We start from the raw sequence: 13,563 nt of genomic DNA, 5'->3' as shown, positions 1-13,563 counted from the left end.
TGCAAAATATCAGGACACTTGTTTTGGAGGCGGAAAATGTGGACCAGTGCCAGTAAGAATCAGACTATTTTAGCCTACCAGGAAGTCATTGGTTTTGGTACCCAGTATAGCTCAATCAATGTGTAGGGTTTTAGGCTAATTATAGACTTGCCCATGACAAGAATATCAGGTATCTTGGAACCCTGTCAAAAATGTTGGCTATTCTGTGCTACCTTGCTATGTACCTACAATACTTACTGTGAAACTACTGGCATGTTTCTTTTGCATTTCTTGCAGGTTTTCCTCTCATCTTGTCCTTTACCAAACAACATCCATACATACATTTAAAAAAGAGTGTTATATCACAGAGGGGAAAAAAAAGCTGTAGGCTCTTTTCACACCATTCCTCTGTCTTCACTATGAAAAGCTGTATCCAAATCTAGTCCAATTCACCAATTACCAATCACACACTTCCCTAAAGAATGCAATTATTCAAAATTCAGACCTGTGTAACTGGTCTGAATTTGGTTTTGGTTGGCAGGAACATGTAAGTAGGTGTAGATTGCTTGTAATGGGTAGGAAAAGGAGATGAAACTTTCAAAACATTGTTGAAAAAATAGATAAGGAATTATAACAACCATGGTTTTGTTCCATTTAAACACAAGCTGTTATGTAAGTGTCCACTGCAGTAGGTTTGGTTTTAAAGTTAAACAGGCACACACTGGCTCTCTTGCAGCAAATAAGGTTATTTAACATACCTCAAGGAATTCAGAATATTACAGACTGATTTTTTTTTTCTAGTTAGTGCCTCAAATCTGCCTGTAGTGAGAGTATTGAAAGTTAGTAGGCAGCAATTTTTAAAGAAGAAAACCATAAAGTGATATTTTCTGAAGCAATAAACCCACTTGGTATTCTAATGGCTATTTAAAATAACAACATTACTTGGCATGCCCTTAACAAAAAGAATACCTACAGTGTCATATATTAATAATTTTGAATGTTTTAATCAAATTTTCATACACACAAGAAAAAATATGGAGCTGTGACATAAGAGAAATACCAAATCAAATCAACCAGAGCCTAAGAAGTCTACAAATGGATATTGGAAAAAAGGCAAAAGTGGAGATTCAGACAAACTTACTGCAATATGGAGCTCCTCAACAGTATATTTTTACAGACAAAATCCTCATGCACTAAACAATTAAATACAGCACTCTTATTAAAGCAAAACACCTTTATATGCTGACATTAAATCAACATTCACACCTGGACACACATGCCTCACACACTGAGCTGTGCTGCAATGTGGGCAACAAAACCTGCCTGCCATCTACAGGCATATAGAATTGCCAGCCCACCCACATTTTTGCCTCTTCTACCTCCACAACGGTACCACTGCCTTCAGCTGCAGCAGACTTACCGCAACATTGCTTTACCTATCAACAGAAAATCCAGAAATTAGCTTCCTAAGTTAAAAAATATCAAGGACTCCAGGACTGTCTCTAATATAAAACTCCCTAGGCAGCTTTTGCCTCTAATATTAATGGGTTCTCCTTGAATGCTATCTGGTTCAGGCAATTAAATTTTGCTATAATTATTTAGATAAAATTAAAGTAAACAGGCTGAGTCATCCTGGCAATAGGCTAACAGCGGGATATCTGGAAAACGTGGCTTTACTAACACATCTGCTAACACCACAACACTTACTGAGGTGTGTGAAGTCCCAATGACTTTTTTTTTTTCTTCTGACAAAGTTTAAGTAATTGCAGATTGCAAATGCATGTTAGGCTGGAAATAGCCCATGAAACCATCTTTCATTCTGTATATCACAGCATACTTCAGAGATTGTTCAGAGGAGCGTTCTGAAGTTTACAGACGAGTTTGCTCATAAGGCTGATGTCCTATCTGAAATCTCAAAGAACCTATTTTTATTGAGTATGGGAAGTCAGATCAGTTAAGAAATGACAGACAAGCTTTACTAGTATCAGTTTCTTTTGCTTTACAGGAAGGTGCATAGCATTAAATTCTGTTACTATCTTAATAGCGTATACAAACTTATTTTTTCATCAACAGTGGCAGGTCTTACTTGTACAACACGATGCATTTTGCAACTGACTTAACTTCCGCATTCTTCTCTGGGACAGTAATTTTCATTTCTCCAAAGATTCTGATTAGACAGGGTGCTTTTCTCCCATTATATATTTCATTTTTTCTAAATACAGAGGCCAAAATATTGAAATAGTAGATCTGTCATTACTGCACTGTATCATGACTTCAGTTCATGGTGGTTTATTTGGTTTTTTTTTTAATCTCCTCATCTGGCAAAACCTTTATCTAATTTAATTTCTTTTGCAAGGTCAAAATCAGCATAACCTTGGCAAATGTTACTATGTGAACATTTTCATGTCTAGGTTTTGGTATAGACTTCTTTACAGACCAATTCTTTTTAGGCTTTCCATTTTCTGCCAATTGAGTTTGGATCCTTACCAATATATTTTGGACAGATGCAAACCCAAGACAGCTTTTGGGTTGCTTTTTGGTTGAAATTCCAAGCCTCATCCAATGTTCAAGTCCCCAAACTCTTAAGTCCAATGGACTTCACTCACTAATTCTCTTGATTTTTCAGTGTTCTCTCTTAATATTAAAAAAAACTTAATTGCTGGAGTGGTTTAGTTTTCTTTAATCCTCTATTCAACATAAATGAAATCAACATACGATTACAACATCTAATGCTCTTTCTAAGACAGCTCTTCTGTAATATCATTATTATTATTATTATTATTAACAGCACTAAATGTAAATGGAATAAATGTTCCCAGTTAGCATTAGCAGCATTTCGTCTCTAATCTGCATCTAGGAAGTTTAAAGCTTCTCATAATATGTCAGTATTTCTCCCGCTGGTAAAAACTACACAGCTGTCTGCCCGCATCCAGTCTGAGCTGCGATCCCAGTAGACTCCCAGCAGAATCTCAGGAGAACGGTCCTCCCCAAAGTGATTTTAAAAAAATCAATCCTGTTTTATTTATGTAGGTTTGTCCTTACTATTAAATGCTTACGTATGAATTTAAGAATCCTATTTTCAATGACAATTTGAAGCAATTTATTTGATCCCAAAGTTAGGCTCCCTGGTGTGTATTCCCCATGGTTCCCCAATTTAATTTTTTAAGCAGAAAACAATATATCCTATCTTCCAGCCCTGCAGTACAGCACCTGCTATGCAAAAATCAGTCTATTCCATTTTCTGAAGTCACCTATTATGTAGACATTAATATGTGCTTGCAAAACAGAAAGAGCATGTAAGGTTAAAGACAGAGATAATTTTATAAAGCTTCATCAAATTTGTTCTCCTGCAGGATTTTTTTCATCAGAAACATGGTGTCTTTATCAGAAACTGTCTCGCTCTGTAAGTTGTCTTCCCATTTTTGCTATACAATCTTAACAGTTTTAAGCCGCTGTGAAAAATTTCTCTTTCCTATTCCAGAGTAACTGGAAAAACTAAGTGATTTAAATTTCTTTGTCTTCTAACCACCATCCACTCTATTAGGAATAATTAGCAATCTTCCAAAAACTTTCCTTGACCCAGGTCCTTCAGTTAAAAGAATGAGATCTCAGGTTAGCTCACCTCTTGCTTCAGTAAATTTTAAGTCCCTAGAAGATTTTCTTCCAAATTAAAAAAACAAGTGTTACAGTTCCTCTAGAACAAAATTTTTAAAAAGCTCTGACTGAAGAATAAAAGAATCAAAATCAGAGCTCCATGACCTACCACCTACGGGTGTTCAATTCCATGGCAACATGAGACTTCCTAATGATTACTCAGCCTTAGATTACGCATAATATTAGCATCCAGTCCTCCGGCAGGGAGCTATGCTATGAAAAAAGTTTATTGGAAGGTGACTGTTCACAGAAGCAACCTGAACCGTCAGGTAACACTTTTGAGCTTTTCAATGGGAAAATTCTGTAGGTTGCATTTTGAAAATAATAGCACTGAACCACTACTGCAGCACATATTGTGAACGATCAGTTTTGCGGTGCAGACCAACACAGCCATTGTACACAGGTCTTCAACTGGCTATATTTGCAGGACGGTAAAACCCTTTATACTTGATGTATTTGTGTCTGTATACACAGCATCTCACTAAATATGTATGAGTATATAAATATGAATACCTATCACTGATGTACTCAGTTTCTGATTTTACCACTTTGAAATATTATCCAGGTTGGTTTTGATTCTGTCTCAGCTGCTGTACTGCAGTTTGTGTTTTATAAGATTTTTTTTTTTTAAAAAAGGCCTTTAATGAATGTTAAGGATGAATACATTGTCCTCATATGCCTTCAGAAAGTTTCTGCTTTCTAAAAGCTAATGAACTCTGGATTTTGAATAATTATTCTCTTTTCAAAAGATTTTGCCAGTATAAGAGAATCTGTGGACAGCTCTGGCATTAAAAAAGTGTGCACACACTTATTCAAGACATGACAAAATTCCAAGTATACGGCCTGTATCTAGTATGAGAAGTAGAAAATTACAACGGTCAATTTAACAAGTTAGTCCAATTTTATTGATGATGAGTAGAGTCTAATCTCAATAGACAATCTCTCTGATACAACCATACTACCCAACGAACAGGCAGGTCTCCAGGGGACATCCTAATACAGTTTAGCAGACGGCACACTTGGTTCAGGTTCTCAAACTGAATAATGAAGCACTGACGCTACAAGAACTACTCATCTCGAAGCTGTCTCATACAAACTCGTAACAACTGGAGAAAATGGGACTATGTTGCTCACCCAAAGGATCTCCTGCAACAGGGCTATAGGTTACATCTTTTCAGAAATAGATCCGATTGTAATAGTTTCTAGCATTGGAAAGCATCTGCAAACTGTGCAAAATACAAATACACTTGCCAATATTACCAACGTTGTACACTCCATTTCACCAAGCTAATTAACAAGATGAGGAAAAGTACAAAGATAAACATATGGGAAAGGTGATTTCTAAACATCTCTGATCTTAAACTCCTCTAAGCTTGTCACCAAACTACTTAACAGACTCGGTGGAGGGGGTTATGATATACAGCTACTACATGCTGCTTCCATCATCACTGGAACTGGAAAAGTAAAAGATAAAGTCTCTCCTAAAAAGCACTCAAAGGAAGCTGCTATTTTGGAAGCTACTATCTTCTGAGGATACACACTGAACATACAAGCTCAAAACTCAACCTGTGGTCTAGAATGGAGTATTACACAAACTGTGGGCTAGGTTCAAAGGCTGTAAAATAAAGCAACTTCCATGAAAGAAGAGACATGAGACAGCCAAATTAAGAACTCGAGTGCTAAGATCTACTCTGTTATGTCTACCAAATTTCTGTGTTACTTCTCCAGAACTGAAAGTTTTTTTATAAAACTGGTCATAAAAATTGGAATTGCACTCTTTGCATTTGGATATACAACCAAGATGTTCATTGTTCAGGAAATTAGCTTAAAATGTGTTGTAAGAAAAATCTTTTCTCCTGAACCAATCTGATTAATCTAAATATTCCCCTGGCAGGATTCAGTTCAAGAAATTACAACACAAAAATAAAATGAAAGAGAAAAAATATCAAGCTATACAAAACCAATAAACACATTCTGTGTACTGTTATTAACTACATATTAACGCTATCTGTTATGAGTAAAACCTCCTGTCCATTAAGATAATAATACTGATGATGTTTAATAACAATTTTTCTTTTATTTAAAACAAGCTGAAGTTTTATATTATAAATTCCCAATAAAAATGCAATTTAATTAATAGGCACATATTATTGAGAAATGCTTGATATTTTTGGACCCAAAGTTTTTAGTATTTTTATATCCAAAATCAACTTTACCATTGAAAAATGTTGAAGAAATATGCACAGTCAAAACTCCTTATGCAAATGAAGTGGGAATTTCCACCAGTTCTAATTTATTGGATAGTGTTCCATTCATGCTATTTTTAACAGACATCAGAGAAAGCAAATACTGCAGAAAACATATTGAAGAACATTTGGTTCAATGAGCAGAGTGAATTAGCATCAACTGCAGTCTTACTGTTTGGCTAGTTTCAAAGAGAGACTGTTTTATAAGTTTTAAGTGATTGCGATTTTTCCTGGTTATACATATAGGCAACTTTTTCATAGCAACATGGATGAAAAGTGATAACTATGCATATATACATGCACGCATGGTGAGGAGGTGGGGAAAGGGAAAGGAGAGAGGCGCTTCAGTGTAAATGTGGACTGGAAAGTACATATGTAATCTTCTTGAAAGCTCTAATGTCCTTATTCATGTCTATAAATCTGCCAGCCGGGGGGAGCAAAGATTTATGATTTAAGTGACCAAACTTTCACTGCTAGAGATGCTTAGGCAGAAAGGTGAGAAGCAATGTCTCAAATAAGTAGACCTGTGAGACAGAGTAGAGAATATTCAAAGCAAATAGCTTGCAGATGACAGATAAAGAAATGGGCTTATGTAATCAAGAACTTATCTATAAAAAAGCCAAATATTAAAAGAGAAATCCTGTGCAGAAAAAAACTGAAGTTCTGTGAATGCATTTTTCATGTGAACAGCTCATTCAACTCAAGCGTTACTACAGATCTTATTTAACCAACGTCACATGACATTATATTAACAGCCACCTGATGATCATGCTAACAGCCTGTTCTTAGTATTTAACTACAGACCAGCATTCTCCTTTTAAGAGTTTAAGAGAAAGCAAATACTGCAGAAAACATATTGAAGAACATTTGGTTCAATGAGCAGAGTGAATTAGCATCAACTGCAGTCTTACTGTTTGGCTAGTTTCAAAGAGAGACTGTTTTATAAGTTTTAAGTGATTGCGATTTTTCCTGGTTATACATATAGGCAACTTTTTCATAGCAACATGGATGAAAAGTGATAACTATGCATATATACATGCACGCATGGTGAGGAGGTGGGGAAAGGGAAAGGAGAGAGGCGCTTCAGTGTAAATGTGGACTGGAAAGTACATATGTAATCTTCTTGAAAGCTCTAATGTCCTTATTCATGTCTATAAATCTGCCAGCCGGGGGGAGCAAAGATTTATGATTTAAGTGACCAAACTTTCACTGCTAGAGATGCTTAGGCAGAAAGGTGAGAAGCAATGTCTCAAATAAGTAGACCTGTGAGACAGAGTAGAGAATATTCAAAGCAAATAGCTTGCAGATGACAGATAAAGAAATGGGCTTATGTAATCAAGAACTTATCTATAAAAAAGCCAAATATTAAAAAGAGAAATCCTGTGCAGAAAAAAACTGAAGTTCTGTGAATGCATTTTTCATGTGAACAGCTCATTCAACTCAAGCGTTACTACAGATCTTATTTAACGAACGTCACATGACATTATATTAACAGCCACCTGATGATCATGCTAACAGCCTGTTCTTAGTATTTAACTACAGACCAGCATTCTCCTTTTAAGAGTTTAACACAACAGAAACAAGGGAGTCACTCGCATGCTACCGTATGGACGAGTACTTCCACGCAGCCAGAGCCGAGCCTGGCACGCAGGCCAAGGGAGGGAGGTACTTCCAGCACAGCTGGATGCAGGTGGTCTCAGTGACGGGATATTCCCATCGGTTTTGGTAACGTCGTGAAACTGTCATGCTGCTGGATAAAAGAGAGATGCCGCTAACATCCTTACTGTGAGGAAGCAAACAAGGACAAGCAGCGGCGTGCCAAACGGGAGGGAGCAGAGGGTACTGTGCAAGTGTCTAAGGCACGATGAGAGGGTGGAGATGAAACTGGAGGTCTTGGAGTAGGAAAATAAAGGGACACTGGATGCAAATCCACAGGAAAAACAGCTTCTTTCCTTCTGCCCTTTCTGAACCATTAGTCTAAATGGTACACACAGCCAGAGGACGGTCCCTCCCGCCTTCACTTGTTTCTGCGCCTCATACACAGAATATCTGTCTCCAAGGCCCAGCAGTTGTTGACATTTGAAAATATCACACTGCACTGGAACACTTTATATTTATGCCTCTGTTGAAAGCAAAGTCATATCTCAAAGTCCCCAGAACCCACCATTACTTTCCAATTGCCAAAGCATGAGTTTTTGATGAGGGCAGGGTAAGTCAGCCAGCATGCTCTCCACTCCTAAGTCCAGCCAAAAGCTGCTTAACACATCAGTCTCTGTCCCATAAATCAGGGTAGACGAGGACTATAACCGATTTCCCCTTCCTCCCTCTTTTAGGAAGGACAGAGTAATCGAGGTTACAGAAACCTGACAGTTATTAACAGGGATAAACATGATACTCCTGACCTTAACCGCAGTTACTGAATCAGATGCGTGTGCATGCCTCCATGTGCACATGCACGTGTGCGGACGCCGCAGGACTCAGATTTTCCTGGCAAGTTGTCTGCTGCTGGCAAGAGGAAGCAGTAACACTGCTGGCACAGAGATGCTGAGCTGAGGACTAACACAGGCCAGCAAAGTCAAAGTGAAATTAGGTTTCAAAGATTCCACTCTTAATTTTCCCCTAGAAGAGAGTCATTCTCGTCATTGTTTCCATAACAGGAATATGTGCTCTTGACAAGTGATCTGCAGTTGTTTTCACATCTAGACATTCTATGTTGGTTACGCTCTGCTTGGAGGTAGACACTGGCTTTGGTCAACCGAGATTGCAGCCTTTTTACATGATGCGTCTCAGTATGTGATGAAGTCTGTCATACTTATGCTTCCAAAGCACTCAGCCAACATTAACTAAATATAAAAAATAATTTAATTTTAAAAAATTTAAGTCTGATACTGCGAGCCTCAAAAACTCTCATATTTTACAGTGCTAAGAAAGAAATATCCATATAAGCCAAGGAGATGTTCTCATTTAGGGCCAATCCCATGAGTTATTTATATTGCCAAATCCTATTTAGGTGCCTAAATAAGAGATGATTGCAAGTATTTTTGTGAGCATGGCCCTTAAACCCTAATCTCTGCCAACAAGCAGCTGAGGGCTATAGAAAACCATCCTCTGACTTCTTCTCTTCTTTGAAAACTGAACCATCATCGGTTAAAGAAAACCTGGGATTTCTGGGAAAGTGTCCAGAACTGCAAGCTAATGCCTGAAGCAGTCACTCCCATATTCTACGCTGAGGAATTTTTCTTCTTACAAGCTAGCTGATGTAATGTGTGGTTCATTAATATAATGTTTTTGTGCTTACATTTCCCACAAAAACTTTCTATGAAAATAGCATTGCCACCGATGCTTGACAAACAAGGAGTATTTACTTCTTAATTTTATGGTCATTCCCATGCATCTTCATGTCCCATCTGCAGTTCTCTCGATGGAAGAGTGTGTGGCTATCGTATCCATCAATTAGGTCAGATATGGAGATGATTGCTAGGAATTACGATGGGGTGGTATCTATTGATTCTGTATTTCATGTGATAAACTGTGTGCTTAATATGAAAACCATCTGTACATCAAGGAAGAGAAAAGAAACTGCAACGTATAGTGCCAACTGCTTGTTTTGCTCTTTGATGGATCCCTAATTAACTGACTTTTCTTAACTGATTGCCAAGAGGATATGCAATGCCTCTTCCTGAAAGACATAAAATCAAGAAGGGAGATGATACAAAGAAGGAGCACGCTCCTCCTTTCAAGGACAGGTTTGAGCCTGAAGTCAAAACAACGAAAGGCTGAACTAATTGTTCAGCCTAAAGAAGAGAAAATTGATGAGGCTCATGGCAGTCCACAGATTTTTCAAATAGAAAGGAATCATCTGTTTCCCATGTTCACAGCAGATACGAAAAGTAGCAATGCGCTTCATTCATAGCAAGGAAATCTGGGGTAAGATAGCCGAAAAACAGCGAGGAGAGTTCACCACTGGCACAGAACGTCTCAGGAGGTTACAGATTCCTCCTCATCAGAGGTGTTAAAGGGGCATGTTAGACAAGTATGTCAGAAATGAAATAGGGAATGTTAATCCCACACGTAGACAGGGAGATTGATTCACTGACTTGTAGGCCGATTTTTCTAAATTTCTGATTCTATGGCTTTTAGAAGGTGTTATCTTGTGCTAGGAGCAAGCCATGGGAGCAGGACAATGAAAGATGGCTAGCAATAGTGCAGATTGATGAGTCTTCAGGCTTTTCCTTTCTGATGGGGTGGAATTAATCTCATCCTAAAAAGTTTTTCAACAACTTTAGAGAAATACGATGTAGACAAGAACAGCTAAATCAAGCATATAGATCCCTTTACAAAAGCATCCAGACATTTCTGGAGCATAATGCACATGAACTGTTCTAAACACCCACCTTCAACTGAGCTAATCAAACATCTACCATCTACCTTGTCAACAGGTCTAAGTTTTATTTACTGGGAAAGAAACCTACTGGGACTGGCTCGGTTGCAGGTACCTACTCTCTTTGATACCTAGTGTTAGCTAAAATTAATCTCGGTACAGGTGATTGGTTTTCCAGTCCCAGAAACTTTGTCTCTCGCGCACCTCTAGTATCAGGAGCTCCGAACCCAGACCACAGAACAAGGGCATTCTTCCTCCCTGATAGGTAGTTCCCAAAAGCCCAGAGCCCTGATTGTTTAAGTATTTATTCTCTCTACTTTTCTTTCTCACCTTCAAATCTTGCTTTTCTTTACTCCTTAAGCTGCAACACCTTAACTGTTATTCTCATCATCTGGCTGAAACTGGGAAACACTGGAGGGACGTAGTGACAGAGACTAGCACAGTGTTGCTTCAAGCTGCTTTTCAGGGAAGCAGAGACAGGTTTTCCAAGCCTTGCACAGTTGAACAGCACTTACTAATAATTTTAATGTTCTTAGATTAACTATGAGGAACACATACACACACTGTGTGATCACACAAACTTCATATGCCAAGCAAAACAAGCAAAATCTTGCTCCTACCGCAGAGAAGGCTGACTAGATCCGTATCAGTTGGTACATCAGCTATCAATGGCAAGCAACCTAAACAAGTTTTCTGATACCAAACTTCCCCAAAAATAGAGAGCAAAGTTGATGTACACTTCACAAAGGAATTAGAGACATAGTCTGGAGTCTGATTTTCTGCTCTTTCTTCACTCCTGTAGTCAAAACAGTCAGTGTTCACTGAATCTTTACCTAGTAGAAAAGCAAACACCACAACAAATTGCTAAAGTTGTATTTTCAGCCTAGATTTTAAGCTTTTTTTTTTTTTTCAGCTCAGCATAACATGGCTTTAAGCACCAATGTTCCAGAGAAAGATAGTGCTTACTCAAAGAGATGATGATATGTCAGATAAATAAAGACTAGGCAGAGTCAGGCTATGTCTGTACTTTGACACAAGACCTCCAAAAAAGAGCTATGTACTTCAAAAAGGGATTTAGACAAATCTGTTGTCAGCACTCCTCCCCAAGTCAGCTCTGGAAAAACTGCCACAGGATTCACTGTGAGGAGATTCCGGGCAGCCGTCAGTGTCACCGTTCAGATAAGAGACACAAGTGAATCCAGACTATGCAGTCAACTACCTGGCTCTCCTCCCATTAAAGGCAAGGAAGGCTGTGCTGGCCACATTGCCACCTGGGAAACTCCCCTGCTGCCCAAATATGTCCCCCTTACCTTTCTAATTCCTGTCCTAAAGATGGCTAAAGTTACTTTTCCACGGTTAGTACACTTTACCTTAGAGGCAACTATAGCAATTTCATTATTGCAAAGAGCAAATCTGGTGCACTATTTGATTTTTATTTCCGTATTATAAGGTCCTCTAGAGGAAGGCGGAATGTGTGCTTCTGGCTGTGCCTGATACAAAATGTCATTCCCTTGCCCAGTAGCAAAGATACCTCCTTTTTCAGACTCATCCTTCAGTTCTCAACATAAGGTCTGTGCAAGCTGGCTTTTTCTGCTCCTACGCAAGCTAATGGAGCATTTGTCTGGATCCAGGTAAACCAAAAAGCCTTCCAGTTCCACAGGTTAGTCTGGGAAATACAATTGCACCATCTTTCATTTTGAATGTATTTGCATCAAAACCAGTGATGAAGTGGTGAAGTTAAACAAGCATGCACATTATGGCTATGAAGTAGTTACTACTGTAACAAAATCTTTTCTGACTGATTTTTCAGTCAGCTGTTCTTTGAGACCTTTGATATTTCGAAAAAAGATGAGAGTTGATACCAACGGATTACAAACATACCCTGGACTGAGAGAGAGTGCAGGGGGAATAAAAACCTTTGCTGGGTCTTGCTCTACACAAAAATAAACTCAATTTAAGTGGTAGCTCTTTTTTTTTTTTTTTCAAATGCACACAGCTTTTAGGTTTTTTTTCTTACTACTGTGGTTCCTAAATTAGGAATATTCTTTGTAACAATAAAGGTATTTGCAAATCAAACATGTATTTGCCTTAGAGGATTATGTACATTGATTACATTATTATATTAATAAGTCTCTGAGAAAACAGAGAACTCCCTGAATTTTCTCAGATTACTTTGTCTGCATTTGCTGATTATATTTATCTTCCATACAGAATTGTATCTATCTTCCTTTATCATACTACCTGTGAAGCATTATCTAAAACTCAATTATAAGAACTGTGAGGTTGAAAGATTGTGATAAAGAAGCAAAATACATTCAAAGAGAAAAATAAAGACAAAATGGTAAGAAAGACCTTGCAAAATAGGAATTCCACCAAACACATTACTATTTCCTATGGTATATGAAATTCAGGCTGAAGTAAAGTTTTATGCTGCATAGGCAGATAATTTTCCCTTGGCAACTTTATTGTTGCTTTCAGTTACCTCTTATTTTCAGTATTCAGAATTTAAAGAATAAAAATATTTATCTTCTTTCTGAAATCAATTTAGCTGATACAGTTTTGGCTTAATTAGCATGATATGGAAACCTGCCCTCTACTTTGGTTGTAAACATTTTAAAAATACATCTTCTTACCACTTTCATCCAGCAAGAAATCATCCTGGTAACGGAACTTTTCTGGTCCACATGCAATAAAAATGTCATCATCACCAAAGAAATCCTGAAGGCACATCACCTACAAGCAAAAAGGAAAGGAAGGCATTGTATGAAATACCTCATCATCAGAATTGTAAGAACAATAAATCCCTCCTTGTCTCCATCTGCATGAAAACTCTTCACTTTTAATGGAATCAACAGGGCTTCATCTCCAGATAAATTTCAAAGCTGTACTCTGACCATCTGTTACAAGTGAGAAACACTTTTATGGACACTGCAGGAAGAGAGAGATAAGACAAAAAGCCATAACTGTCACATTTATTACATGATGCATCAATGGAGTATGAGGTAAATGCCTTTTGTTTACGCACAAGGTACCATTCAGCAGTTGGTGGATAATTAATTTGCTTTTGAGCCTACATTTCTATCATTTGTCTGCCCTGAAACGAGGTTACAGCTTTGTATGCAGAATTAAATGCAGTTATTTCAGCAAAATCTCCCATACAGGGAATGAAACTCATATGGGTGAACTGAGTCTCCATCACACACCCCTCATCTTCACCAGCAGAGTCAACGTGAAGCCTCTTCGAAGGCACCAAGCAGAACAATCAGATGCGCTGGGAATGATTCTTCTAGTACTGACTAAAAG

At 38.0% G+C, this 13,563-nt stretch overlaps 1 protein-coding gene across 5 annotated transcripts in view; it reads right to left on the bottom strand.

Annotated features, from left to right (window-relative positions):
• DCLK1 (doublecortin-like kinase 1) overlaps window positions 1-13,563 on the bottom strand; it is a 249,288-nt gene that overhangs the window by 108,141 nt on the left and 127,584 nt on the right. For all 5 annotated transcript variants that reach the window (XM_009327719.1, XM_009327720.1, XM_009327721.1 and 2 more), the window contains exon 3: window positions 12,894-12,993. In XM_009327719.1, coding sequence (XP_009325994.1) covers window positions 12,894-12,993 — 100 coding nt within the window. The remainder of the gene's footprint in view (window positions 1-12,893; window positions 12,994-13,563) is intronic.

Source organism: Pygoscelis adeliae, unplaced genomic scaffold (assembly GCF_000699105.1).
Source record: "Pygoscelis adeliae isolate BGI_AS28 unplaced genomic scaffold, ASM69910v1 Scaffold14, whole genome shotgun sequence".
Lineage (NCBI taxonomy): Eukaryota > Metazoa > Chordata > Aves > Sphenisciformes > Spheniscidae > Pygoscelis > Pygoscelis adeliae.
This window is presented reverse-complemented; position numbering and strand designations above follow the sequence as displayed.